The sequence below is a fragment of the Oncorhynchus kisutch genome, linkage group LG11, assembly GCF_002021735.2.
Source record: "Oncorhynchus kisutch isolate 150728-3 linkage group LG11, Okis_V2, whole genome shotgun sequence".
Lineage (NCBI taxonomy): Eukaryota > Metazoa > Chordata > Actinopteri > Salmoniformes > Salmonidae > Oncorhynchus > Oncorhynchus kisutch.
In genome coordinates, this window is record NC_034184.2 from 7,516,274 (window position 1) to 7,542,516 (window position 26,243).

The window sequence follows — 26,243 nt, forward strand, 5'->3', positions numbered from 1 at the left end:
GTCAGTCAGTGTGTGTTTTTGACTTGTCAGTCAGTGTGTGTGTTTGCCTTGTCAGTCCGTGTGTTTGTGTGTGTTTGCCTTGTCAGTCAGTGTGTGTGTTTTTGCCTTGTCAGTCAGTGTGTTTGTGTGTGTTTGCCTTGTCAGTCAGTGTGTGTGTGTGTGTGTGTTTGCCTTGTCCATCCGTGTGTTTGTGTGTTTGCCTTGTCAGTCAGTGTGTGTGTTTGCCTTGTCAGTCAGTGTGTGTGTGTGTTTGCCTTGTCAGTCAGTGTATGTATGTGTGTGTGTGTGTTTGCCTTGTCAGTCCGTGTGTTTGTGTGTGTTTGCCTTGTCCGTCCGTGTGCTTGTGTGTGTTTGCCTTGTCAGTCAGTGTGTGTGTTTGCCTTGTCAGTCAGTGTGTGTGTGTTTGCCTTGTCAGTCAGTGTATGTATGTGTGTGTGTGTGTGTTTGCCTTGTCAGTCCGTGTGTTTGTGTGTGTTTGCCTTGTCCGTTCGTGTGTTTGTGTGTGTTTGCTTTGTCAGTCAGTGTGTGTGTTTGCCTTGTCAGTCAGTGTGTGTGTGTTTGCCTTGTCAGTCAGTGTATGTATGTGTGTGTGTGTGTGTTTGCCTTGTCAGTCCGTGTGTTTGTGTGTGTTTGCCTCGTCAGTCCGTGTGTTTGTGTGTGTTTTTGCCTTGTCAGTAAGTGTGTGTGTGTGTATGCGTGTGTGTTTGCCTTGTCAGTCCGTGTGTTTGTGTGTTTTTGCCTCGTCAGTCCGTGTGTGTGTTTTTGCCTTGTCAGTCAGTGTGTGTGTGTGTATGCGTGTGTGTTTGCCTTGTCAGTCTGTGTGTTTGTGTGTGTTTGCCTTGTCAGTCAGTGTGTGTGTGTGTTTGCTTTGTCAGTCCGTGTGTTTGTGTGTGTTTGCCTTGTCAGTCCGTGTGTTTGTGTGTGTTTGCCTTGTCAGTCCGTGTGTTTGTGTGTGTTTGCCTTGTCAGTCCGTGTGTTTGTGTGTGTTTGCCTCATCAGTCAGTGTGTGTGTGTGTTTGCCTTGTCAGTCCGTGTGTTTGTGTGTGTTTGCCTTGTCAGTCCGTGTGTTTGTGTGTGTTTCCCTCGTCAGTCAGTGTGTGTGTTTTTGCCTTCTCAGTCAGTGTGTGTGTGTGTGTGTATGCGTGTGTTTGCCTTGTCAGTCAGTGTGTGTGTGTGTGTGCTTGCCTTGTCAGTCCGTGTGTTTGTGTGTGTTTGCCTTGTCAGTCAGTGTGTGTGTGTTTGCCTTGTCAGTCAGTGTGTGTGTGTTTGCCTTGTCAGTCAGTGTATGTATGTGTGTGTGTGTGTGTTTGCCTTGTCAGTCCGTGTGTTTGTGTGTGTATGCCTTGTCCGTCCGTGTGTTTGTGTGTGTTTGCCTTGTCAGTCAGTGTGTGTGTTTGCCTTGTCAGTCAGTGTGTGTGTGTTTGCCTTGTCAGTCAGTGTATGTATGTGTGTGTGTGTGTGTTTGCCTTGTCAGTCCGTGTGTTTGTGTGTGTTTGCCTCGTCAGTCCGTGTGTTTGTGTGTGTTTTTGCCTTGTAAGTCAGTGTGTGTGTGTATGCGTGTGTGTTTGCCTTGTCAGTCCGTGTGTTTGTGTGTTTTTGCCTCGTCAGTCCGTGTGTGTGTGTTTTTGCCTTGTCAGTGTGTGTGTGTGTATGCGTGTGTGTTTGCCTTGTCAGTCCGTGTGTTTGTGTGTGTTTGCCTTGTCAGTCAGTGTGTGTGTTTGCCTTGTCAGTTTGTGTGTGTTTGCCTTGTCAGTCCGTGTGTTTGTGTGTGTTTGCCTTGTCAGTCCGTGTGTTTGTGTGTGTTTGCCTTGTCAGTCCGTGTGTTTGTGTGTGTTTGCCTTGTCAGTCCGTGTGTTTGTGTGTGTTTGTCTTGTCAGTCCGTGTGTTTGTGTGTGTTTGCCTTGTCAGTCAGTGTGTGTGTTTTTGCCTTGTCAGTCAGTGTGTTTGTGTGTGTTTGCCTTGTCAGTCAGTGTGTGTGTGTGTGTGTGTTTGCCTTGTCCATCCGTGTGTTTGTGTGTTTGCCTTGTCAGTCAGTGTGTGTGTTTGCCTTGTCAGTCAGTGTGTGTGTGTTTGCCTTGTCAGTCAGTGTATGTATGTGTGTGTGTGTGTTTGCCTTGTCAGTCCGTGTGTTTGTGTGTGTTTGCCTTGTCCGTCCATGTGCTTGTGTGTGTTTGCCTTGTCAGTCCGTGTGTGTGTTTGCCTTGTCAGTCAGTGTGTGTGTGTTTGCCTTGTCAGTCAGTGTATGTATGTGTGTGTGTGTGTGTTTGCCTTGTCAGTCCGTGTGTTTGTGTGTGTTTGCCTTGTCCGTCCGTGTGTTTGTGTGTGTTTGCTTTGTCAGTCAGTGTGTGTGTTTGCCTTGTCAGTCAGTGTGTGTGTGTTTGCCTTGTCAGTCAGTGTATGTATGTGTGTGTGTGTGTGTGTTTGCCTTGTCAGTCCGTGTGTTTGTGTGTGTTTGCCTCGTCAGTACGTGTGTTTGTGTGTGTTTTTGCCTTGTCAGTAAGTGTGTGTGTGTATGCGTGTGTGTTTGCCTTGTCAGTCCGTGTGTTTGTGTGTTTTTGCCTCGTCAGTCCGTGTGTGTGTTTTTGCCTTGTCAGTCAGTGTGTGTGTGTGTATGCGTGTGTGTTTGCCTTGTCAGTCTGTGTGTTTGTGTGTGTTTGCCTTGTCAGTCAGTGTGTGTGTGTGTTTGCTTTGTCAGTCCGTGTGTTTGTGTGTGTTTGCCTTGTCAGTCCGTGTGTTTGTGTGTGTTTGCCTTGTCAGTCCGTGTGTTTGTGTGTGTTTGCCTTGTCAGTCCGTGTGTTTGTGTGTGTTTGCCTCATCAGTCAGTGTGTGTGTGTGTTTGCCTTGTCAGTCCGTGTGTTTGTGTGTGTTTGCCTTGTCAGTCCGTGTGTTTGTGTGTGTTTCCCTCGTCAGTCAGTGTGTGTGTTTTTGCCTTCTCAGTCAGTGTGTGTGTGTGTGTATGCGTGTGTTTGCCTTGTCAGTCAGTGTGTGTGTGTGTGTGCTTGCCTTGTCAGTCCGTGTGTTTGTGTGTGTTTGCCTTGTCAGTCAGTGTGTGTGTTTTTGCCTTGTCAGTCAGTGTGTGTGTTTTTGCCTTGTCAGTCAGTGTGTTTGTGTGTGTTTGCCTTGTCAGTCAGTGTGTGTGTGTGTGTGTTTGCCTTGTCCGTCCGTGTGTTTGTGTGTGTTTGCCTTGTCAGTCAGTGTGTGTGTTTGCCTTGTCAGTCAGTGTGTGTGTGTTTGCCTTGTCAGTCAGTGTGTGTGTGTTTGCCTTGTCAGTCAGTGTATGTATGTGTGTGTGTGTGTGTGTTTGCCTTGTCAGTCCGTGTGTTTGTGTGTGTTTGCCTTGTCCGTCCGTGTGTTTGTGTGTGTTTGCCTTGTCAGTCAGTGTGTGTGTTTGCCTTGTCAGTCAGTGTGTGTGTGTTTGCCTTGTCAGTCAGTGTATGTATGTGTGTGTGTGTGTGTGTTTGCCTTGTCAGTCCGTGTGTTTGTGTGTGTTTGCCTCGTCAGTCCGTGTGTTTATGTGTGTTTTTGCCTTGTAAGTCAGTGTGTGTGTGTATGCGTGTGTGTTTGCCTTGTCAGTCCGTGTGTTTGTGTGTTTTTGCCTCGTCAGTCCGTGTGTGTGTGTTTTTGCCTTGTCAGTGTGTGTGTGTGTATGCGTGTGTGTTTGCCTTGTCAGTCCGTGTGTTTGTGTGTGTTTGCCTTGTCAGTCAGTGTGTGTGTTTGCCTTGTCAGTTTGTGTGTGTTTGCCTTGTCAGTCCGTGTGTTTGTGTGTGTTTGCCTTGTCAGTCCGTGTGTTTGTGTGTGTTTGCCTTGTCAGTCCGTGTGTTTGTGTGTGTTTGCCTTGTCAGTCCGTGTGTTTGTGTGTTTTTGCCTTGTCAGTCCGTGTGTTTGTGTGTGTTTGCCTCGTCAGTCAGTGTGTGTGTTTTTGCCTTCTCAGTCAGTGTGTGTGTGTGTGTATGCGTGTGTTTGCCTTGTCAGTCAATGTGTTTGTGTGTGTTTGCCTCGTCAGTCAGTGTGTTTGCCTTGTCAGTCAGTGTGTTTGCCTTGTAAGTCAATGTGTTTGTGTGTGTTTGCCTCATCAGTCAGTGTGTGTGTTTTTGCCTTGTCAGTCCGTGTGTTTGTATGTGTTTGCCTTGTCAGTCAGTGTGTTTGTGTGTTTTTGCCTTGTCAGTCAGTGTGTTTGTGTGTGTGTTTGCCGTGTCAGTCTGTGTGTTTGTGTGTGTTTGCCTTGTCAGTCAGTGTGTTTGTGTGTGTGTTTGCCTTGTCTGTCAGTGTGTGTGTTTACCTTGTCAGTCCGTGTATTTGTGTGTGTTTGCCTTGTCAGTCAATGTGTGTGTGTGTGTGTATGTTTGCCTTGTCAGTCAGTGTGTTTGTGTGTGTTTGCCTTGTCAGTCCGTGTGTTTGTGTGTTTTTGCCTTGTCCGTCCGTGTGTTTGTGTGTGTTTGCCTTGTCAGTCAGTGTGTGTGTTTGCCTTGTCAGTCAGTGTGTGTGTGTTTGCCTTGTCAGTCAGTGTATGTATGTGTGTGTGTGTGTGTTTGCCTTGTCAGTCCGTGTGTTTGTGTGTGTTTGCCTCGTCAGTCCGTGTGTTTGTGTGTGTTTTTGCCTTGTCAGTGTGTGTGTGTGTATGCGTGTGTTTTTGCCTTGTCAGTCCGTGTGTTTGTGTGTGTTTGCCTTGTCAGTCAGTGTGTGTGTTTGCCTTGTCAGTTTGTGTGTGTTTGCCTTGTCAGTCCGTGTGTTTGTGTGTGTTTGCCTTGTCAGTCCGTGTGTTTGTGTGTGTTTGCCTTGTCAGTCCGTGTGTTTGTGTGTGTTTGTCTTGTCAGTCCGTGTGTTTGTGTGTATTTGCCTCGTCAGTCCGTGTGTTTGTGTGTTTTTGCCTTGTCAGTCCGTGTGTTTGTGTGTGTTTGCCTCGTCAGTCAGTGTGTGTGTTTTTGACTTCTCAGTCAGTGTGTGTGTGTGTGTATGCGTGTGTTTGCCTTGTCAGTCAATGTGTTTGTGTGTGTTTGCCTCGTCAGTCAGTGTGTTTGCCTTGTCAGTCAGTGTGTTTGCCTTGTAAGTCAGTGTGTTTGTGTGTGTTTGCCTCATCAGTCAGTGTGTGTGTTTTTGCCTTGTCAGTCCGTGTGTTTGTATGTGTTTGCGTTGTCAGTCAGTGTGTTTGTGTGTGTTTGCCTTGTCAGTCCGTGTGTTTGTGTGTGTTTGCCTTGTCAGTCCGTGTGTTTGTGTGTGTTTGCCTTGTCAGTCAGTGTTTGTGTGTTTTTGCCTTGTCAGTCAGTGTGAGTGTGTGTGTTTGCCTTGTCAGTCAGTATGTGTGTGTGTGTTTGCCTTGTCAGTCAGTGTGAGTGTGTGTGTTTGCCTTGTCAGTCAGTATGTGTGTGTGTGTTTGCCTTGTCAGTCAGTGTGAGTGTGTGTGTTTGCCTTGTCAGTCAGTGTGAGTGTGTGTGTTTGCCTTGTCAGTCAGTGTGTGTGTGTGTGTTTGCCTTGTCTGTCAGTGTGTGTGTTTACCTTGTCAGTCCGTGTATTTGTGTGTGTTTGCCTTGTCAGTCAATGTGTGTGTGTGTGTTTGCCTTGTCAGTCAGTGTGTTTGTGTGTGTGTTTGCCTTGTCAGTCAGTGTGTGTGTGTGTGTTTGCCTTGTCTGTCAGTGTGTGTGTTTACCTTGTCAGTCCGTGTATTTGTGTGTTTTTGCCTTGTCAGTCAGTGTGTGTGTTTTTGCCTTCTCAGTCAGTGTGTGTGTGTGTATGTATGTGTGTGTTTGCCTTGTCAGTCCGTGTGTTTGTGTGTGTTTGCCTCGTCAGTCAATGTGTGTGTTTTTGCCTTGTCAGACAGTGTGTGTGTGTATGCGTGTGTGTTTGCCTTGTCAGTCTGTGTGTTTGTGTGTGTTTTCCTTGTCAGTCCGTGTGTGTGTGTGTGTTTGCCTTGTCATTCCGTGTGTTTGTGTGTGTTTGCCTTGTCAGTCAGTGTGTGTGTGTGTGTGTTTGCCTTGTCAGTCCGTGTGTTTGTGTGTGTTTGCCTTGTCAGTCAGTGTGTTTGTGTGTGTTTGCCTTGTCAGTCACTGTGTGTGTGTTTGCCTTGTCAGTCCGTGTGTGTTTGCCTTGTCAGTCCGTGTGTTTGTGTGTTTGCCTTGTCAGTCCGTGTGTTTGTGTGTTTGCCTTGTCAGTCAGTGTGTGTGTATGCGTGTGTGTTTGCCTTGTCAGTCCGTGTGTTTGTGTGTGTTTGCCTTGTCAGCATAGTGTTTGTGTGTGTTTGCCTCATCAGTCAGTGTGTGTGTTTTTGCCTTGTCAGTCCGTGTGTTTGTATGTGTTTGCCTTGTCAGTCAGTGTGTTTGTGTGTTTTTGCCTTGTCAGTCAGTGTGTTTGTGTGTGTGTTTGCCGTGTCAGTCTGTGTGTTTGTGTGTGTTTACCTTGTCAGTCAGTGTGTGTGTTTGCCTTGTCAGTCAGTGTGTTTGTGTGTGTTTGCCTTGTCAGTCAGTGTGTTTGTGTGTGTTTACCTTGTCAGTCAGTGTGTTTGTGTGTGTTTGCCTTGTCAGTCAGTGTGCAGAGTTGAAGCCCAACACAGACAGGTAGTACAGACACATATGGATGTAGGGTTTCCTACATGTTTTAATACATTGGTATCTGTTCACAAGGCCATGAAATGGGGGTAGGAAGGCCCACCAGCTGTGGCCTCTTGATCATTAAACTTAAGGAGCGAACTTCCATGTGAGACAGTCCCAAATTACAACCTATTTATGTAGTGCACTACTTTTGAAAAGCAATTGAGAACTCTATTTGTGCCGTTAGGCCAAGTCTACTAGTGCTATGGTGGCGCTTCAGACACAAACAGACAGGGCTCTGGTTAAAGGTTGTGCACTATATAGGGAATAGGGTGCTATTTTGGACACAGAGTAACAGAGAGTAAGACAGATTTGTATGACCACTTTCAGTTGTTTTAACTGTTGATGTGCTAATGCCCTCAAACTCAGCTCTGGACCTCGAAGCCAGTTCCACTAGTTTATTTTATTTTCCCCCTCTAATCAGGGATTTAGACCTGGGAAACCAGCTGGGTGCAATTAATTATTAGGTAGAACAGAATACCAGTCTGTACCTCATAGGGTAAGATTTGAATACCCCTCTGTTAATGCCAGGCTACATCCATTCATGCAAAACATATTTTTTTGTCTGCCTATAATCCATATTATCCTAATCCGCCTAAATACAAAGGCAACCTAAATCACACAACCCATTAAGACCATATGCCAAACCCACGCCATTGGTCTACACCAGTCAGAGGTTTACCGGTTTAGGCCGTGTGTGTGTGTGTGTGTGTGCAGGACTGTATAGTTCTGAGCTGGCATTTATATGGCCATGGGAAGTGTCATCAACAGTGTATGTACTGTACGATGGCTGCTTTGATGCAAGGCCTTCTCTTCCTAGTGTTCTATTGGAAAATGTTTGATCCAACTGCACAGACCTAGATACAGTTTGACCCAGTCAAAGAAATGTGTCTCACCTCAAACTTCCTAGTATTCAATCGTGTATGAAAACCCAGATAATACTCTTATCTACTTCTCTCAGGGGGAGGTTGATTGAATCATAGGGGCAATGTCAAATTTGACAAGCACTTCACTGTGCGGTTGCTACGGAGACAGAGACCATGTGATTTAGAGAGCACTGATCAAGCAAAGAGATATTGTGTATGTCTGAACTGACTACTCTGAGGCACAAATAGATCTAGAGTAAGAAAATGAGAAAGGTTCGCAAACATAAAGACAGGTTAATATGGAGGAAGAGGGATATTAACGTAAAGACAGTTTAACATAGAGGGATATTAACGTAAAGACAGTTTAACATAGAGGGATATTAACGTAAAGACAGTTTAACATGGAGGAAGAGGGATATTAACGTAAAGACAGTTTAACATGGAGGAAGAGGGATATTAACGTAAAGACAGTTTAACATGGAGGAAGAGGGATATTAACGTAAAGACAGTTTAACATGGAGGAAGAGGGATATTAACGTAAAGACAGTTTAACATGGAGGAAGAGGGATATTAACGTAAAGACAGTTTAACATGGAGGAAGAGGGATATTAACGTAAAGACAGTTTAACATGGAGGAAGAGGAATATTAACGTAAAGACAGTTTAACATGGAGGAAGAGGGATATTAACATAAAGACAGTTTAACATGGAGGAAGAGGGATATTAACATAAAGACAGTTTAACATGGAGGAAGAGGGATATTAACATAAAGACAGTTTAACATGGAGGAAGAGGGATATTAACGTAAAGACAGTTTAACATGGAGGAAGAGGGATATTAACGTAAAGACAGTTTAACATGGAGGAAGAGGGATATTAACGTAAAGACAATTTAACATGGAGGAAGAGGAATATTAACGTAAAGACAGTTTAACATGGAGGAAGAGGGATATTAACATAAAGACAGTTTAACATGGAGGAAGAGGGATATTAACATAAAGACAGTTTAACATGGAGGAAGAGGGATATTAACATAAAGACAGTTTAACATGGAGGAAGACGGATATTAACGTAAAGACAGTTTAACATGGAGGAAGAGGGATATTAACCCTCCCTGGAAGACCAAAGAGGAGAGTGGCTGTGGTTGAGAAGGCTTTTACAGTTAAGCCATGTTGGCAGCTCCATCTCTCCTTGTGTGTGTGTAGCAGCTGCAGTGGCCAGGCCTGCATTAGCATGCTGAAGGTGCTTATGTAAACTGTCATGGTCCACGTCCCAAATAGCACCGCATTCCCTATAAAGTGTACCACCCATAGGCCTCTGGTCAAAAGCAGTGCACTATGTAGGGAATAGTGTGTCATTTGGGATGGACCTATGCTGTTGGAGCTGGGCCAATGTGGGAATCTCTGCTCTGAAATGGGCCACTATCTATTCTATGAGAGGTGCTTTGTTTTATACGGGGGTTTATTTGAGGCCTGTTACTAAAATATAGTAGCACTTTGGTAGTTAAAGCAAGCTCTGACTGAGGCAAATTTGGTGATGGAAATGGTTTGTATTCATTATTAGAGGTGAATGACGTGTCAGTGTAATGCACTAAAGACAACACTATGTTGTCACCTCTGTCCTACCTCCACCCACCCATCTGAACATATTGGATCTAAGGCCTTCTTCCCACATGGACAGAGACATCCTGAATTATAAACATGCAACTACTTCTCAATCAATCAGTCAATCAATCAGACACCTAGCCTAAGTAAAATCAGTCTGAATAAACTGTTTTGTAATAAACTTCATTGTGACCGGTCCATCTCTCAGGTGTTTGCCACCTACCCCAACGAGGACTATGACCGTCGGAACGAGGACGTCGACCCCATGGCTGCATCTGCCGAGTACGAGCTGGAGAAGAGGGTGGAGAGGCTCGATATGTTCCCCGTTGCGCTGGAGAAAGGTACACCTAAGCCAAATTACCCCCATAACCTTAATGTGGCATCTGGGATTCAGTTATCCCCATAACCTTAATGTGGCAATCTGGGATTCAGTAATCCCCATAACCTTAATGTGGCAATCTGGGATTCGAACAACAAAGATCATTCCCAGATTGCCCATTTAAGAAAACTCCTCTTCACCATACTTATATTTCACAGTACTCTAAAGAAGAGTGTCTCAAGAGAATGGAGATACAAATCATACAATCAATCCCCATTAGCACGAATCCATCATTTCTCCATCATCCCTCCAGTTATCCCTCCTCCCAAGAGGGAATTCTCAATCACTCCATCTTCCCTCCAGTTATCCCTCCTCCCAAGAGGGAATTCTCAATCACTCCATCTTCCCTCCAGTTATCCCTCCTCCCATGTGGGGAATTCTCAATCACTCCATCCTCCCTCCAGTTATCCCTCCTTCCAAGTGGGGAATTCTCAATCACTCCATCTTCCCTCCAGTTATCCCTCCTCCCAAGTGGGGAATACTCAATCACTCCATCTTCCCTCCAGTTATCCCTCCTCCCAAGAGGGAATTCTCAATCACTCCATCTGCCCACAAGTTATCGCTCCTCCTAAATGGGAATTCTCAATCACTCCATCTTCACATTGACAGGATGTTAACATAGGGTAAAATGACTGTAACAGGAAAACATTGATTTGAAAAGCAATTATGAAACAAAACGGCATTTCATTTTCATCATGGATTAAGATAACTATGATTGTATTTTCTTCATACAGTATTTCTCCTATATCCACTGTGTCTTCAGATGGTGATGGGCTTGGTATCAGTATCATTGGGATGGGGGCGGGGGCAGACATGGGCCTGGAGAAACTGGGCATCTTTGTCAAGACGGTCACCGATAAAGGAGCAGCGCACAGGGACGGCAGGTATGTCACAAAATGGTGGCCTCTCCATCTACGGCTTGTTCTTCTATACTCCTGGCAGATTACCTGAACAAGTTCTGCATGAGTTCATCATCTTTTTTTGTGACCAACTTTTAATTTAGTTTGTCATTCAGAAGGGGGTTACAGGTACATGTTTAACATTCAAAGTCATTCTAATTCAGTGATATCCATATATTCAGTTATCATATTTGCATTTCATATATTCACAAACTGTATTTCTTGTACCTGTGGGCTGCCACAAAAACAAAAAACACACAAAAATAATGCATACACAGATAAAGAATATAAAGTCTCCCCCTCCCCAACCCATTCCCTCAACCCCCTCAGTCCCCCTCCTCAACCCATTCCCTCAACCCCCTCAGTCCCCCTCCTCAACCCATTCCCTCAACCCCCTCAGTCCCCCTCCCCAACCCATTCCCTCAACCCCCTCAGTCCCCATCCCCAACCCATTCCCTCAACCCCCTCAGTCCCCCTCCTCAACCCATTCCCTCAACCCCCTCAGTCCCCCTCCCCAACCCATTCCCTCAACCCCCTCAGTCCCCATCCCCAACCCATTCCCTCAACCCCCTCAGTCCCCCTCCTCAACCCATTCCCTCAACCCCCTCAGTCCCCCTCCTCAACCCATTCCCTCAACCCCCTCAGTCCCCCTCCTCAACCCATTCCCTCAACCCCCTCAGTCCCCCTCCCCAACCCATTCCCTCAACCCCCTCAGTCCCCCTCCTCAACCCATTCCCTCAACCCCCTCAGTCCCCCTCCTCAACCCATTCCCTCAACCCCCTCAGTCCCCCTCAGTCCCCCTCCCCAACCCATTCCCTCAACCCCCTCAGTCCCCCTCCTCAACCCATTCCCTCAACCCCCCCAGTCCCCCTCCTCAACCCATTCCCTCAACCCCCTCAGTCCCCCTCCTCAACCCATTCCCTCAACCCTCTCAGTCCCCCTCCCCAACCCATTCCCTCAACCCCCTCATTCCCCCTCCCCAACCCATTCCCTCAACCCCCTCAGTCCCCCTCCTCAACCCATTCCCTCAACCCCCTCAGTCCCCCTCCTCAACCCATTCCCTCAACCCTCTCAGTCCCCCTCCCCAACCCATTCCCTCAACCCCCTCAGTCCCCCTCCTCAACCCATTCCCTCAACCCTCTGTCCCCCTCCCCAACCCATTCCCTCAACCCCCTCAGTCCCCCTCCTCAACCCATTCCCTCAACCCTCTCAGTCCCCCTCCCCAACCCATTCCCTCAACCCCCTCAGTCCCGCTCCCCAACCCATTCCCTCAACACCCTCAGTCCCCCTCCCCAACCCATTCCCTCAAACCCCTCAGTCCCCATTCCCTCAACTCCCTCAGTCCCCCTCCCCAACCCATTCCCTCAACCCCCTCAGTCCCCACTCCCTCAGTCCCCCTCCCCAACCCATTCCCTCAACCCCCTCAGTCCCCATCCACACGCCTGCATCCTCCCTACCCACTGGAAACCATGTTTCCGAGCCCTTTCCACACCGCCAAGCCCCCCTCCTCCGGCATCTTCATCTACCCTACCCCACCTCCCTGACCCGAAGAAAGCATGCCTCCCACTCCTTCCCATCCCGCCCAGCAACTGAGGTTGCTTATCAGTCCCCCTCCCACCCACTTGACTAATTGGATCAGGTGAGCCAATGTAGGAAAGATTGGTAAACCCTGGTTTAAGAGATAAATGAATACCACTTCTTCCAGGGAAATGGGGGCCATAATATTCATCTCTTTTCTCAGCCAGCAGAATTGTCATGTCTAAACCAATTTGTAATTGCGCGAAATGCTAGTCCTTGAATTTAATGATTAATGATAATTTAATAATGTAAGAAGCTATCAAGCATGTGAGATGAGCCATACTAGTGTATCTAGTAGTAGTATTCACATCTTGGTCTAGCTAGCTGATTTGATATGGTTCCTTGTGTGAGCATGTCTCGCTTGCAAGATAGATTTCTATCTCAATGAGACAAACCTGTATATAATAAAAGTTGAATAAAAGATGGCTGAAAAAGTAAGCATGTTATACGAGTCCTGAGGCTGTTGTGCTGCTTTGTGTTTCTCCACCCAGGATCCAGGTGAATGACCTGATAGTGGAGGTGGATGGGACCAGTCTGGTGGGGGTTACCCAGACCTTCGCTGCCTCCGTCCTCAGGAACACCACAGGCACCGTCAAGTGAGGATACGGTTTTGGGGATTCATCCCAAATGACCCTATTCCCTTTATAGTGCACTACTTTTGACTAGGGCCCAACTACAGCACCTTTTTAAAGCAATTTTAAAACAATGAGCTACTGAGAAAGAATAGAGTTGCTTTGATGGACGTCACTCTCAAACACTTGAAAATAGACAGGCAGGTTAAATTGCTTGGCCCTGTATGAAGTTGGGCCCATCAAGTCTGATCTCTTCTTTGTGTTGTACAACGTGATGTCAGACACCATTAAGGTTTTCTGGAGACATGTTCTTCTTAGTTTGCAGCAGCTTTAGACTCAAAATGACTCATTATATGCTCTGAGAGAGATGTTTTTCCAGCTATGTAAGAATTTGCAGTTCAGAATATATATTTTTTTACCTTTATTTAACTAGGCAAGTCAGTTAAGAACACATTTTTATTTACAATGACGGCAGTTAACAGTTGGTTAACAGTTGGTTAACTGCCTTGTTCAGGGACAGAACAACGTATTTTTACCTTGTCAGCTCGAGCATTCGATCTAGCAACCGATCTAGTACCCATAGTCTAGTACCCATAGTCAGTCAGTTATCACATCCTCCCACATACATACTGCATAGATCAGGTCACGCAGAGTGTTCATCATTAGCCAAATAGGGCCATGATGATAGTATGATGAAGAGCCAACACTTCCCTTCATAGATATAGCAACAGAACCACAGACAAAGCTGAAACTCTACATTTGGACCACAGCAGAGCATAAAAACATCACCATCATCCTCACAGCAGGCATCAACACAATTATCATTCCGAAATGCCAGAGGGGTCTATTTGTGGCTGACTGAATGGGGCACCAGAGTTCCCCAATCCCCAACACTCCTTTGTCGTCCTATAGGCTCATTCATTCATTATTCAGGAACTAGTCGTCAGTGGAGCTATGGGGGTAATTGTTGGTGTGTGTGTGTGTGTGTGTGTGTGTGTTGTGTGACTTGTCGAAGATCAGAGCCCTCTTCAGAGATTGCTCATGAATTATAGAACAGGGTAGACGTGGAAGGAAGGGCTGAGGCAGGCGGTCAGGCGGTCAGGCGGTCAGTCCTATTCATAAAAATGTCAGCCAGAGGAATGGATGGATGGCTGAGGATGGGAACTGTGTTGGTTAGCATTTAATTACATGATAGTTAGCAGAGGGAATTGTTATGGTGGTCTTGATAACTGACTGACTTATGGGTACTCATTCTGAACTGCACTGCTCCGATTCTTTTTACATAGCTGAGGAGGGTATTACACTGAAAAACAGAACATATGTTGAGTCAAAATAATTTAAATGTTGAAACGGGCTATAAAATTATTTCACCTCTTGCTAAGGAACCATATCATAGAGGTTCCTCTTATTGCAGTCCACATAGGAAGACCTTTTATAAAGCTGTGTAATGTTATGCAGGTTTCTGATTGGTCGAGAGAAGCCGGGCGAACAGAGTGAGGTTGCCCAGCTGATCCAACAGACCCTGGAACAGGAGCGCTGGCAGAGAGAGGTGATGGAACAACGCTACAGCCAGTACATGGAGGACCACGAGGTAAGTCTCCAACCAGTCTACAATCAGTCTACATCCAGCATAGGTAGGTCTACAACCAAATTAGCCGGTGAACGGGCAACCAAGAGGTACAGTACAGATGGACAGAAAGACTAGTCCAATAAGAAAACAGATGTTTTCTTTATGTTGAAAAAGGTTTTGCTACTGTGTGCCCAAAAGAACACGAGCCTGAACACAGCCAGCTTAGAGACAGAAATAGAAGCCTGATCACTATTTGAATTTTTCAAATGACTATGAAGCTTTTTAGGTCAATCGTTGCCTTTGTGTGTTCTCTTTTCCCCTCAGCTTTAGGATTAAGATATGTGTGCCAATCGCATCTTTGTCAGAATGGACCAAAAGCCGGTGCCTGTATTGAGTGAGCTGAATGGGCGTGTGTCCATAGGTACGCTGTTACTGTTCAGTGTAGCCTGCAGACAGTATAAACACAAGTCTGCTTCCCAAAATATACTATTCTTCCTATGGACTAGTCAAAAGTAGTACACTACATAGACAATAGGGTTCCCTTTGATGCACGCCAACAGGTCAGTTCAGAGAGCCTAGGCCAAATAAGATCAATTAAATTATGTCCCCCTAGGACTCCTTTTTTTATTATGTTTATGATGTTCTGGCCACTTCCTCTCTGGGTTGTTGGGGTAGACATTATATAGGACTTCCAACCCACAATTGATTCAGGTCATCAGCACAGTCCAAGCTCTTGTCTGTCCTGGTACCCCAATGGTGGAACCAGGTTCCCCCTAAAGTCAAGCTGTTCTCTGTCCTGGTACCCCAATAACAGGTTCCCCCTAAAGTCAAGCTGTTCTCTGTCCTGGCACCTTACCTTATTGAAGAGTATCTTATATAACTTTCACAGCTCCCCAGATGCCCACTTCCCCCTCAAAAAGGCAGTTGTCTTTTCCTACTAGCTCTGACTTTGCTGATTAATACTTTGTTGAGGGAAAATGTACTTGATACGCTTGTGATGTGTTGATGTCTCACCTAGCTATCTTAAAAAATGAATCACTAACTGTAAGTTTCTCTGGATAAGAGTGTCTGCTAAATGACTCAAATGTAAATGTCATCACCTACCACAACGAGGATGACCTCTATGCAATCAAAATCCTATGAGGATGCAGGACATTCTTATATTCTCCATCTTATTACAATGACATGCAGAATGATAGCATAATGGCTGAGGTTTAGTTCTGATGTGTTCTCACTCCCTATCTAGGGACCTGCTTCACTGGTGTTATATGCCATCTAGTGGCCAGTCTCCGTACCAATAGAGAAACAACCATGAAGCTCTTGTAGAGGCAGCAGTCACAGGCAATTATAAAAATGCTGTGGGATGGATGGACAGATGGAACTATATTGAACCTTTTCAAATATGCAGACACTTTGGCCGTCTCAGTTAAGACCTGGAGGCATTGTGGAAAACCCCAGACCCAATCGAGACTTCAGGCTCACCTGTCCGTTCTTCCCCCAGGGTGGTGAATATGGTACTGACGAGGAGGAGGATGATGAGGAGGAGGTCAGCCCCACACATCCCTCTGCCATCGAGGTGTTTGACCTGGCTGAGAACGAGGACATCTCTCCACTGGAGACGGACCCTGAGAAGCTGGCCCATAAGTACCAGGAAGTGAGAGAAGACAAAGTTAAAGACAAAGGCCTGCGTCACTCTATTCCTTATGCAGTGCACTACTTACTCACTCACTCACTCACTCTCTCTCTCCACCTCTCTCTGTCTCTCTGTCTCTCTCTCCCTGTGTCTCTCTCCCTGTGTCTCTCTCCCTGTGTCTCTCTCCCTGTGTCTCTCTCCCTGTGTCTCTCCTCCTGTGTCTCTGTCTCTGTCTCTGTCTCTCTCTCTCTCTCTCTCTCTCTCTCTCTCTCTCTCTCTCTCTCTCCTCAGCTTCACATAAAGCACGCTGTAACACAGGCAGAGATCCAACAGCTGAAAAGAAAGGTTATATTATGTCATTCTTATTATGTCCTAATGTTTCTTTGTAAATATGGCAAGTTGATATACAGTGGCCTTTACAGTTTTCATCCCCTGCCTGTCTGTGTACATGTGCATGTGTGTGCTTCTCCACACTCCCAGCTGAACCATGCAAAGCAGGACAAGCAGCGCTGGCGTGTGGACAAGACCCAGCTGGAGCAGACCCTGCAGGAGAACAAGGAGCGCATGGAGAAGCTGGAGGGTTACTGGATGGAGGCCCAGAGTCTGTGTCAGGCTGTGGACGAGCACCTGAAGGAGACCCAGGCCCAGTACCAGGCTCTGGAGCGCAAGTACAGCAAGGCCAAACGCCTCATCAAGGAGTACCAGCAGAAGTAAGGCCGGGACACACACACACAATGCATTGAGAGTGTGGTAAGGTTGTACATAACAGGTCAATATAAAATTATGTTAATTACAGTGATTCATAGAAAATAAAGTAGAACTTGTTCAGTCTGCGGCAATGTTTCCAATGTTTCAGCCCCAAGGCTTTTCTCAGAGCTCATTCATTACAGTGGAAATACACGTGGTTTTAGATTGGTGTCTCTGTGATGGCTCTTCTCCAGGGAGATTGAGTACCTGAAGAAGGAGACTCAGCGCTGTCTTCAGGACGGGGCCGAGGCATCACTGAGGGAGGAGTCAGGACAGCTCCATGAACAGGTAATAGTGTAGACTGATGGTTGGATGTGTGGTCCCGCTGCGGTCACCAATATGATAAATAAATGCACGCATGACTGTAAGTCAGTTTGGATAAAACTGTTTGTTAAATGGCATATATTATTATATTATAAATGTCATCGTGTGCAGCCATCAGGGAGACCATTGATTACACAGAACGTTGGCAGTTGCAGACAACTTTGTGATTGAGAAACTTGATTGAATGTATTATGGTAACAATTGAAAGTTTCTAGTAGTCCATCATCTATAATACACAAACGTAACCATAACTTTCTGTGTTTGTTTGCAGGTAGCAGACCTGGAATGCAGGGTTGAGGAACTGAAATCTGAACCTTTATAAAAGCCTTGTTTTCTAAGAGAGTCTCTTCAAGGATTGCCAGAAGTGAATAGAGGATAGTGTTATTGTACTTGCAGTGGACCCAGGGTATTTCTTGTCTCAAACTTTAGCCTGGTTTGCGGTCGAATACAGGTACCCTCAGGCTTTGTTTTTCTTTATGTAGTCTCTTTATGTAACAACTCTTTCAATCCTGTTTTGTTTTTAGATTTCCCAGCTGGTAATATTGCCAATAACTACTGGTTTGACACACAGTTTAATCAACCTTTTTCTTAATATTCCAAAATACTGACAAGAACGTCCATGGAGCTCTAATTGTTGCTGTTCCTAATTTTTCATTCCTAATGTTCAGTATTTTACAATTTGATCCCAAATTGTGTTTTTGGGCGAATTAGAAGACCGGGCTTTTGATTTCAATTGCCAAAACAAATCAAATGTCTTTATTTTATTTGCCTATTTTGTAAGTGCCATTTCATTTTCTGGGTTGTCATTGTACAGCTGTAATACTGTATGTGGTTTATAAAACTAACGTTTGCTTTGTATTCTTATGAATATATGTATAACATTTAACATATACAGTACGGCATAATGGACTCAACAGTTGGTGCTTATGTGACTGAGGAAGATGTGTAACTAGTCAAATGTCCACACTGAAGAAGATATACACTACCGTTCAAAAGTTTGTGGTCACTTAAAAATATCCTTGTTTTTGAAAGAAAAGCACATTTTTTGTCCATTAAAATAACATCATATTGATCAGAAATACAGTGTAGACATTGTTAATGCTGTAAATGACTATTGTAGCTGGAAACGGCTGATTTTGAATGGAATATCTACATAGGCGTACAGAGGTCCATTATCAGCAACCATCACTCCTGTGTTCCAATGGCACAATGTGTTCGCTAATACAGGTTAATTGATCATTAGAAAACCCTTTTGCAATAATGTTAGCACAGCTGAAAACTGTTGTTCTGATTAAAGAAGCAATAAAACTGGCCTCCTTTAGAGTAGTTGAGTATCTGGAGCATCAGCATTTGTGGATTCGATTACAGGCTCAAAATGGCCAGAAACAAAGAACGGTCTTCTGAAACTCGTCAGTCTATTCTTGTTCTGAGAAATGAATGCGAGAAATTGCCAAGAAACTGAATATCTCGTACAACACTGAGTACTACTGCCTTCACAGAACAGCACAAACTGTCTCTAACCAGAATAGAAAGAGGAGTGGGAGGCCCCGGTGCACAACTGAGCAAGAGGACAAGTACATTAGTGTCAAGTTTGAGAAACAGACGCCTCACAAGTCCTCAACTGGCAGCTTCATTAAATAGTACCCACAAAACACCAGTCTCAACGTCAACAGTGAAGAGGCGACTCCGGGATGCTGGCCTTCTAGGCAGAGTTCCTCTGACCAGTGTCTGTGTTCTTTTGCCCATCTTAATCTTTTATTTTTATTGGCCAGTCTGAGATGTGGCTTTTTCTTTGCAACTCTGCCTAGCAAACACAACGTGCCATTGGAACACAGGAGTGATGGTTGCTGATAATGGGCCTCTGTGCGCCTATGTAAATATTCCATAAAAACATCAGCTGTTTCCAGCTACAATAGTAATTTACAACATTAACAATGTATACACTGTATTTCTGATCAAGTTGATGTTATTGTAATGGTCAAAACATTTAGTTTTTCTTTCAAAAACAAGGACATTTCTAAGTGACCCCAAATGTTTTGAAGGGTAGTGTAGCTTGATTGAATGTTTGGCGCGTCACTGGAATGAAAGGGGCAAGAAGAGGCTATTTCCTACAATTACATCAGGAATCCAACTTATGCAGGAGTTTGACACTTCAAGCAGTCAACTGCTGCCACAGCCATACAGTATGTGTATTGTTAGTCAACTCCACTATCCAGTAATGGCTACTGATGGGATTCAGTAAGAGTATACTAAACCTTCAGTAATAACACCTTATTTAACTAACTCAACTTCCATAACTCCTTATAAAAAGGAGAGAATCCTCCATATGTGCTGTACCACAAAGGGACATGACATGATTGGAATCTTAGCGTTTTTTTTATGTGAATGTTATCAAAGATGTGTTCAACACCGGCTGAATGGCAGACACAAGAACTGGTGACTGATGGACTGAAAGAGGGACTAGGCATAACTGAACTTGTCCATCGTGAACACAACCATGGACTTTGAAGGTGATGAAACCTTCCTCCCCATAAACATCATATGTGAGGTATTGGAGAAAAGCAATGCGAAGAAACAAGTGTTGATGATTTTTTTATTTTACCTTTATTTAAAGGAGGAATGGAAAGGAGGAATGGATTTCAGAGAGGCTAGACCTGGGGGATTTCATGAAGACAGTGTTAGATAATGTTATCAAATTAACACATACTGTATCTCATGAGTGTTTTCATCAGATTTTAGGCTTGGACAGGGCACATGCTTTGCATTGTTTTGTGCAATAAATGGTGAACTGTGATACTGAAGTCAGTTATTTTTTTATAACTTCTTCCATCATCTTCAGATCACAAGCTGAATTATACTCCAGGGACAATAGAGATATATTCTACTCTAAATTGGAAATGGCATATTATGAATAATAAACACAATGGTCATCAAAAAGAAAGGAAGACCAAGGCACTCCTCATATAATTCATTAAAAAGCCTTTATTTGTATGACATGTTCAATGGAAAAACATTGAAAACAGAGTTTAAAAACTCTGACGCCTTTCGGCTGTATGGCCTTCGTCAGGGAGTACAAAGATATGACAATACAATGTCCTCTTTTGAACAGCTTTTTCCAATCAACCCTGATTTGAAGAGGGAGTGGTTACAGAATTCATTGGACAACACCTAGTAAACAATACTATACACATTCAAAAGTGAAATACTGTAGATATGCTATCAAAAATGCATCTCAAGGCTAGAATTATCAGAATCCCTAGAAAGGTAGTTCTAACCTTGAATATGACTGGGCTAGGTATTAAGAATGGGAGAGCCATCTATTTTATAGTACACTAGAACACAGCAAAAATGAACCACAACAGTCTAAACATAGCTAATTGAGGCTGGAACATGATCAATACCCATAGCTTGTAGGGAGGCAGGGTTGCCATGGTGTAAGGACTTGTGCCTTTAACACATTATTTTCTTAGAAAACCAAAGTATGAACAAAAATCACATTATTTTACATGAATTGTTGTAGAATGTACTGGTATTCTCAGCCGTGAATGTTGCAATGGGTATGTATCAACTTAACCAAGTGCTTTCAAAGAAACACAATAGTCAATAGTGTATGTGTGGTACAACTAAATTATGAGTGTGTCTTTTCATGGTGTCTCGTCATGTGATAATTTCGTGAAAAGCTTTTCCCACACTGATCACACTTGTACTGTCTCTCTCCGTTGTGCAGCATCAGGTGAGCTTTCAGACTCTGAGGTCGACTGAAGCTTTTCCCACATTCAGGGCAGGTACATGGTTTCACCCCAGTGTGTTTTCTCTCATGGCGCTTCAGATCCCCAGACTGACGGAAACTCTCTCCACACTCAGTACACAGGAAAGATTTCTCCCCTGTGTGTATCCTCACATGCACATTCAGATGTCCAGAGTGGCTAAAACACTTCTCACAGTAAGAGCAGCGGTATGGCTTCTCTCCTGTGTGAATCCGCTGATGCTGCTTAAGGCTGTAGAAACAAGAGAAACCTTTCCCACAGTCATTGCACAAGTGCAGTTTGGCTGCGTCTGACTGGAAACACCGGTGTGCTTTGAAGCTTTGAGCGTGCTCGTAGCTCTGTCCACACTGCAAGCACAGGTGGACTTCTCCTGCCTTCTGCTCCGACTGAATTAGCCCTGAGCCCAGGCCTGTGGCCTGAGAGACATGCTCATCAGGGTGGTGTCTCTTAACGTGCTTCCGGAGGTACCTCTCCTCGGTGAAGGAGAACTGGCAGTAGGAGCAAGGAACAGCTTTAGAGCTCAGCTGTATGTCCTTACATACTTCTGCATCCAGGTGGTGCTGTAGACCGGCAGCCTGACTGAAGAACCTCCCACAGTGGGTACAGCAATAAAGCATATTTTCCTTCGGGTGCTTGTTGACCTTGTGCTTCTTCAGGGTGGTGTACCGTTTGAAGGTAACCCTGCATGTAGAACAAGAGTACAGCGGGGGCCCCACCACGACCCGGATGCACTGATGGGCTTTAAGGGACTCTGGGTTGCCGAAGGTTCTCTGACAATCACTGCAGCTGTACTGTGCCTCTCCTACAGCCTCTATCCTCTCCTCCTCCATGTCCAGAGCATCTGGATTGGGATCTGAATGGAACCTCTTCTTGGTACTGGTTTCTCTTTGTTTTGGTGTGTTTGCCTTAGTTTTGGCTTTAGAGTTCCTGGTGGACTTTACCCTGAGGTTCCTCAGTCTCTGTGAGGAAGCTCTCCCTGTCTGGGTCTCTGTAGGTTGATCATTGGACGGAGGCTCGGGTTCCCAGGCGCTGTCAGGAGGCGGGAGCGAACTCTCACCTCTGACCTCCTTACCTCTGACCTCTACCACTCCAGGCTTCTTCTTCCTTCCGTGAACTCGTAGCTGTTGACTTGCCAGGTCGTACCCCTGAGCGAAACACTTCCTACACAGGGGGCAGCAGTAGGGTCTGACGTTGGAGTGGACAGCTCGCATGGTTCTCTGGACGTGGCCCTTCTTAAAGCTCTTAGGATGCTGATGGCACCGGTAGCTCAACTTACAGACAGAGCACGACATAGGGTCTGGGTTCATGTTACTTTTAGAAAGGTGATTTTCAAGCTCACTCAGTGCAGATGCTGGTGATAGGTCCAGAGGGTGTAATTGCTCTTTATGTCTTTGGATGTAGGTCTCAGTGGTGAAAGAAAGCTGGCACTGACAGCAGAGGAAAACCTGAGACGATAAATCTGTATTAACCTCTAAAACGGAGAGAAAGAAGAAAAGGTTAGGTCTTATTAAACTAAAATGACTTTCTTTAAACTTTTTGGAGAAATGTATTATTATTATTGTTATCTCTTATACACCCTCACAGAACCTTCTAGATGCCTAATGCCAGAGCAAGGTTGTGAAAAGAGACTGGGGATGATAAGTACCTGAAGGGGTGCTCTTTCGGAGCCAGATTTGGTCAGAGGGGTCCCTAAACCTGTCGATGAATCGCCCCCCAGGCCAAAACAGGAGCTCATCTCCTGGGTGGATGGAGCGGCAGCAGTGGAAGAAAACAATCCCCCTGTACTGGAGTGCTATGAGATTACCCTCCTCTTCATTACGAGCACAGTTAACATACCTAAAAGAGAGAGAGTGCACTGGGACTAAGCACTCCATAACAGACAGACAGGTGCCGTGTAAAATATGATACGTTCTACAACACAAGTTACCTCATCCAGTTGGAATGAGTGTCTCTTGCAGAATCAATGTACTCAGATTCACCCTTACTGTTCCAGACCTGAAAATAGACAAGTGCTTTATAAAGAATACGGACACATTTTTTATTTGATGTTTTTACCTTTATTTAACTACAGTAGGCAAGTCAGTTAAGAACCAATTCTTATTTTCAATGACGGCCTAGGAACAGTGCTGACTGTTCAGGGGCAAATAACAAATTTGCACCTTGTCCGCATGGGGATTTGAATTTGGAACCTTTCAGTTCCTTGTCCAACGCTCTAACCACTAGGCTACCCTGCCGCCCATAATGTCAGCTGACCATGCTCAGATAGACAGAGCATAGAGACAATGCTCCAGAAAAAAAAATGTAGTAAGCTACATTTTTTTATGTTTTTCTTAAAAGTTAATCTTGCATTTTATCAGAGAAATGTAAGCTGGCTAGACTGCGAAAAGCACGGGAGAAAAGTAGATATACATCAGTCAGAGCATGGTCATGAACTCTCATCTGAGTGGAGAAGTGCAACTTAAGCACAAAATTAGTCTGATGCTGAGGAGAAATTACAATAGAAGTATTTTACATCTGCGTTTACAAAACACAGCAAGATATTTGTTATGCATTGAATCTTTATCCTCCGTAAAAAATGTATAATTGTGCATTAACGCAACCCCTAAGTTTCTTTACAAACGCATCCAATCGCCTTGGTCCTGGTCCCTTACTAAACCAATCACAAGCTTCAATCTGCTGTGGTTCACAGTGCTGTGGCAGAGAGATGATGGATGTCCCGGGTGAAGCTGCCGCAATTCCAATGTTTGTGATGTAGAATTGCAGGCACATATGCGCCGATTTTCAAAAAAGATTTGGAGGCACAGTTGAAGTTAACTCACTCAATATACTTAAGCAATAAGGCCAGAGGGGGTGTGGTATTTGGCCTATATACACAGCTAAGGGTGGTTCTTAAGCACGACTCAACCCTTCATGTAGTGTTGTGGTGTCTCTCTTGTCCTGGATGTGTGTTTTGTCCTATATTTGTATTTTATTTTTTAATTCTAGCCCTTGTCCCCACAGGAGGCCTTTTGCCTATTGGTGGGCCCCCATTGTAAATAAGAATTTGTTCTTAACTGACTTGCCTGGTTAAATAAAGCTTAAATAAATGCAATTTGAAAAAAGCATCCATCAGTACTCACCTCCCAGGAGTAGTCACTTGTTACTGCTCTGTCCCTGGTGGTCACCTCCCCCTCATAGGGGCCAAAGTGCATTCCTGGGGCCACAATTGCTCCTTGGTTTAGAACCCCCAGGCCTGCCCCAGGGATACTGGACCTGCCCACCACCAGCCCGTGTGGTAGGGTGAGGAGGGCCCTCTGGGGTAAGCCCACTGGAGTGGGAGAGTCCAGCATGAAGGACAAACTATCTTGGATATCACACTGGTCTTTGTAGGAGGAATGACACTCCTCACAATCTGTAAAAATAAAAATACAAAGTGATAGACCAGTGTGATATCCAAGGAAGTCTGTCCTTCATGCTGGACTCTCCCACTCCAGTAAGATGACACAATCATGTGGTAAACTAAACTGGACATAACAAGGCCTTACACTTACTAACCGTAGATCTAAGCAACTATGATTTGAAAGATGCATGGAAAAACCATTGACAGCCTCTGAATTCAAGATAGTCAGAGTACACAGAATCTGTTGTCACTCACAGAGGTCATTGCTGTTGTCATCTAGTAGTTCATGATCCTCCTCTTGGCCTTGTACCACAGTGTTCACCAATATATTCTGGACCAGGCTGTCGGGAAACACTGTGACAACACAGATCCAGTGAGAAACAGGAGTACATGACAAACATTCCTGACATAGGAGTACATGTCAAACAGAATATGAAACTCTGATTGAATTAGGCTACTGTAGCCAGAGTACCGCACCTGCAGAGGCGTTGTCTGTAATGAGTTGGGCTTGACATCCCTCTTCTGATGCACCAATCTCTGCACACTCCACGATGATCACTTCTTCAGACATGACTGCAGGATCTGTAGTCGGTTAGTAGGGTAGCAAAATTACAGTGTAGGCAAGCACAACACAACAGCCATGTATTCGGACAAAACCGTCACCCTGTGTGTTAAACTATGGCAACAGCCATTTTGTCCTGATTCTATACCAATTTGACGAATGAATTTAACTGTGCAATGAACATTAGCTACTAACGAAAACAAAACATATCTGAATGTCATAATACACAATGTTGTTAGCTAGCTAGCTACAGAAAAACATGCTAGCTGGCAATGTGTAATTAGCATTTTCTCGCTAGCCAGTTAATGCTAATTCCACATTGCTAGCTAGCAATTTTATCATAATATTGTGTTTACAATGATGTTAGGACAAACCTGTATAAATGAATCCACCTGAAACCTGTATCTAATTACTTGGTAATAGTCTTAGTTGTCGTTAAGGTACTAGTGTGTTTGTTACTTTTGGAAAACTGATTTGACTTTTGTGGTAAAAGTTCATGGGTAGCTTGTAACAATGTTCGGATTATGGCTGTTGCCCTTTTCATGAACCGGAAGTGAAAACCTTGCAAACGATCGATTCTAAATGTGGACTTTTTACAATTATATATATTTTTTTAAACTATCGATGATGCTTTAATGACCAGAGTATTATTCATACGCTCTAAAACATGCATACTTTGTCTAAAGTGATTTATACATTCTTTATATAGGCTAAAATATATCTCATACCTAACTGCGCCGCTGGTGTAATGGTATCATGGAAGATTCCCATTCTTTCGACCCGGGTTCGATTCCCGGGCGGCGCACTGTTTTTGCTATCTTGAAACAAAACATGATTAACCCATTAATGTTCTCTGTTTTCGAGTTTCCTTTTCAGCAGCCAAGTAGGCAACATTTTACCTCTGAAGCTGTCGCTTGTGTCTCATGGAAACAACCAAGCAACAGAGACACACTGAAGTTCCAGACAGGTTGCAGTGGAGCCAGTCGGAAACAACTTTATCCTCACTGGCATTCTGTGCGGTTCCATAGTGTTGAGACTCTCGAAACTATCCAAAAAGTACTGCAAGAGACATTTGGAAAGATGTCACCTATACCAGGTCATGACAGAAGCCAAGTGTTCCAGAAGATATGACCACTTGACACCAAACTTGCGATGGAGATGGTTGACACTTGGGACTGTTCAGTCGCAGCCACCACTGGCCACAAATCCAACTATCTTTTAGGAATTCAATTCAATTCAATTCAAGGGCTTTATTGGCATGGGAAACATGTGTTAACATTGCCAAAGCAAGTGAGGTAGATAATATATAAAGTGAATATATAAAGTGAAATAAACAATAAAAATTAACAGTAAACATTACACATACAGAAGTTTCAAAACAATAAAGACATTACAAATGTCATATTATATATATACAGTGTTTTAACAATGTACAAATGGTAAAGGACACAAGATAAAATAAATAAGCATAAATATGGGTTGTATTTACAATGGTGTGTGTTCTTCACTGGTTGCCCTTTTCTAGTGGCAACAGGTCACAAATCTTGCTGCTGTGATGGCACACTGTGGAATTTCACCCAGTAGATATGGGAGTTTATCAAAATTGGATTTGTTTTCGAATTCTTTGTGGATCTGTGTAATCTGAGGGAAATATGTCTCTCTGATATGGTCATACAATGGGCAGGAGGTTAGGAAGTGCAGCTCAGTTTCCACCTCATTTTGTGGGCAGTGAGCACATAGCCTGTCTTCTCTTGAGAGCCATGTCTGCCTACGGCGGCCTTTCT

General features: G+C 44.5%; 2 protein-coding genes and 1 non-coding gene across 3 annotated transcripts in view; 2 read left to right on the plus strand and 1 right to left on the minus strand.

Annotated features, from left to right (window-relative positions):
- The window catches only part of LOC109879687 (neurabin-2-like), a 43,725-nt gene extending 24,180 nt beyond the window's left edge, over positions 1–19,545 (plus strand). The window contains exons 3-11 of the mRNA XM_031835229.1: positions 9,258–9,390; positions 10,192–10,312; positions 12,397–12,501; positions 13,936–14,068; positions 15,549–15,701; positions 15,972–16,025; positions 16,161–16,390; positions 16,622–16,715; positions 17,023–19,545. Coding sequence (XP_031691089.1) covers positions 9,258–9,390; positions 10,192–10,312; positions 12,397–12,501; positions 13,936–14,068; positions 15,549–15,701; positions 15,972–16,025; positions 16,161–16,390; positions 16,622–16,715; positions 17,023–17,073 — 1,074 coding nt within the window. The 3' untranslated portion in view covers positions 17,074–19,545. The remainder of the gene's footprint in view (positions 1–9,257; positions 9,391–10,191; positions 10,313–12,396; positions 12,502–13,935; positions 14,069–15,548; positions 15,702–15,971; positions 16,026–16,160; positions 16,391–16,621; positions 16,716–17,022) is intronic.
- A 162-nt stretch (positions 19,546–19,707) lies between these two features.
- LOC109879688 (histone-lysine N-methyltransferase PRDM9) lies at positions 19,708–25,007 on the minus strand. The gene is made up of 7 exons (XM_020471852.2): positions 24,834–25,007; positions 24,375–24,479; positions 24,153–24,251; positions 23,638–23,909; positions 22,446–22,513; positions 22,164–22,354; positions 19,708–21,989 (listed from the first exon to the last, which is right to left on the minus strand). Exons 2-7 carry the CDS (start codon positions 24,466–24,468, stop codon positions 20,380–20,382), a joined length of 2,334 nt encoding a protein of 777 aa, XP_020327441.1. The 5' UTR covers positions 24,469–24,479; positions 24,834–25,007; the 3' UTR covers positions 19,708–20,379.
- A 186-nt stretch (positions 25,008–25,193) lies between these two features.
- trnag-ccc (transfer RNA glycine (anticodon CCC)) lies at positions 25,194–25,264 on the plus strand. Its single transcript has one exon. It is a non-coding gene; the product is annotated as a tRNA-Gly (tRNA).
- The last annotated feature ends 979 nt before the right edge of the window (positions 25,265–26,243 follow it).

Excerpts from the sequence above, each read along its gene's own strand:
- LOC109879688 (XM_020471852.2), bottom strand. The coding sequence starts at position 24,468 with ATGTCTGAAGAAGTGATCATCGTGGAGTGTGCAGAGATTGGTGCATCA. Across the intron at positions 24,252-24,374 it reads TACAGACAACGCCTCTGCAG|TGTTTCCCGACAGCCTGGTC; the intron begins GTGCGGTACTCT and ends GTGTTGTCACAG. Across the intron at positions 22,514-23,637 it reads CAAGTGACTACTCCTGGGAG|GTCTGGAACAGTAAGGGTGA; the intron begins GTGAGTACTGAT and ends GTCTATTTTCAG.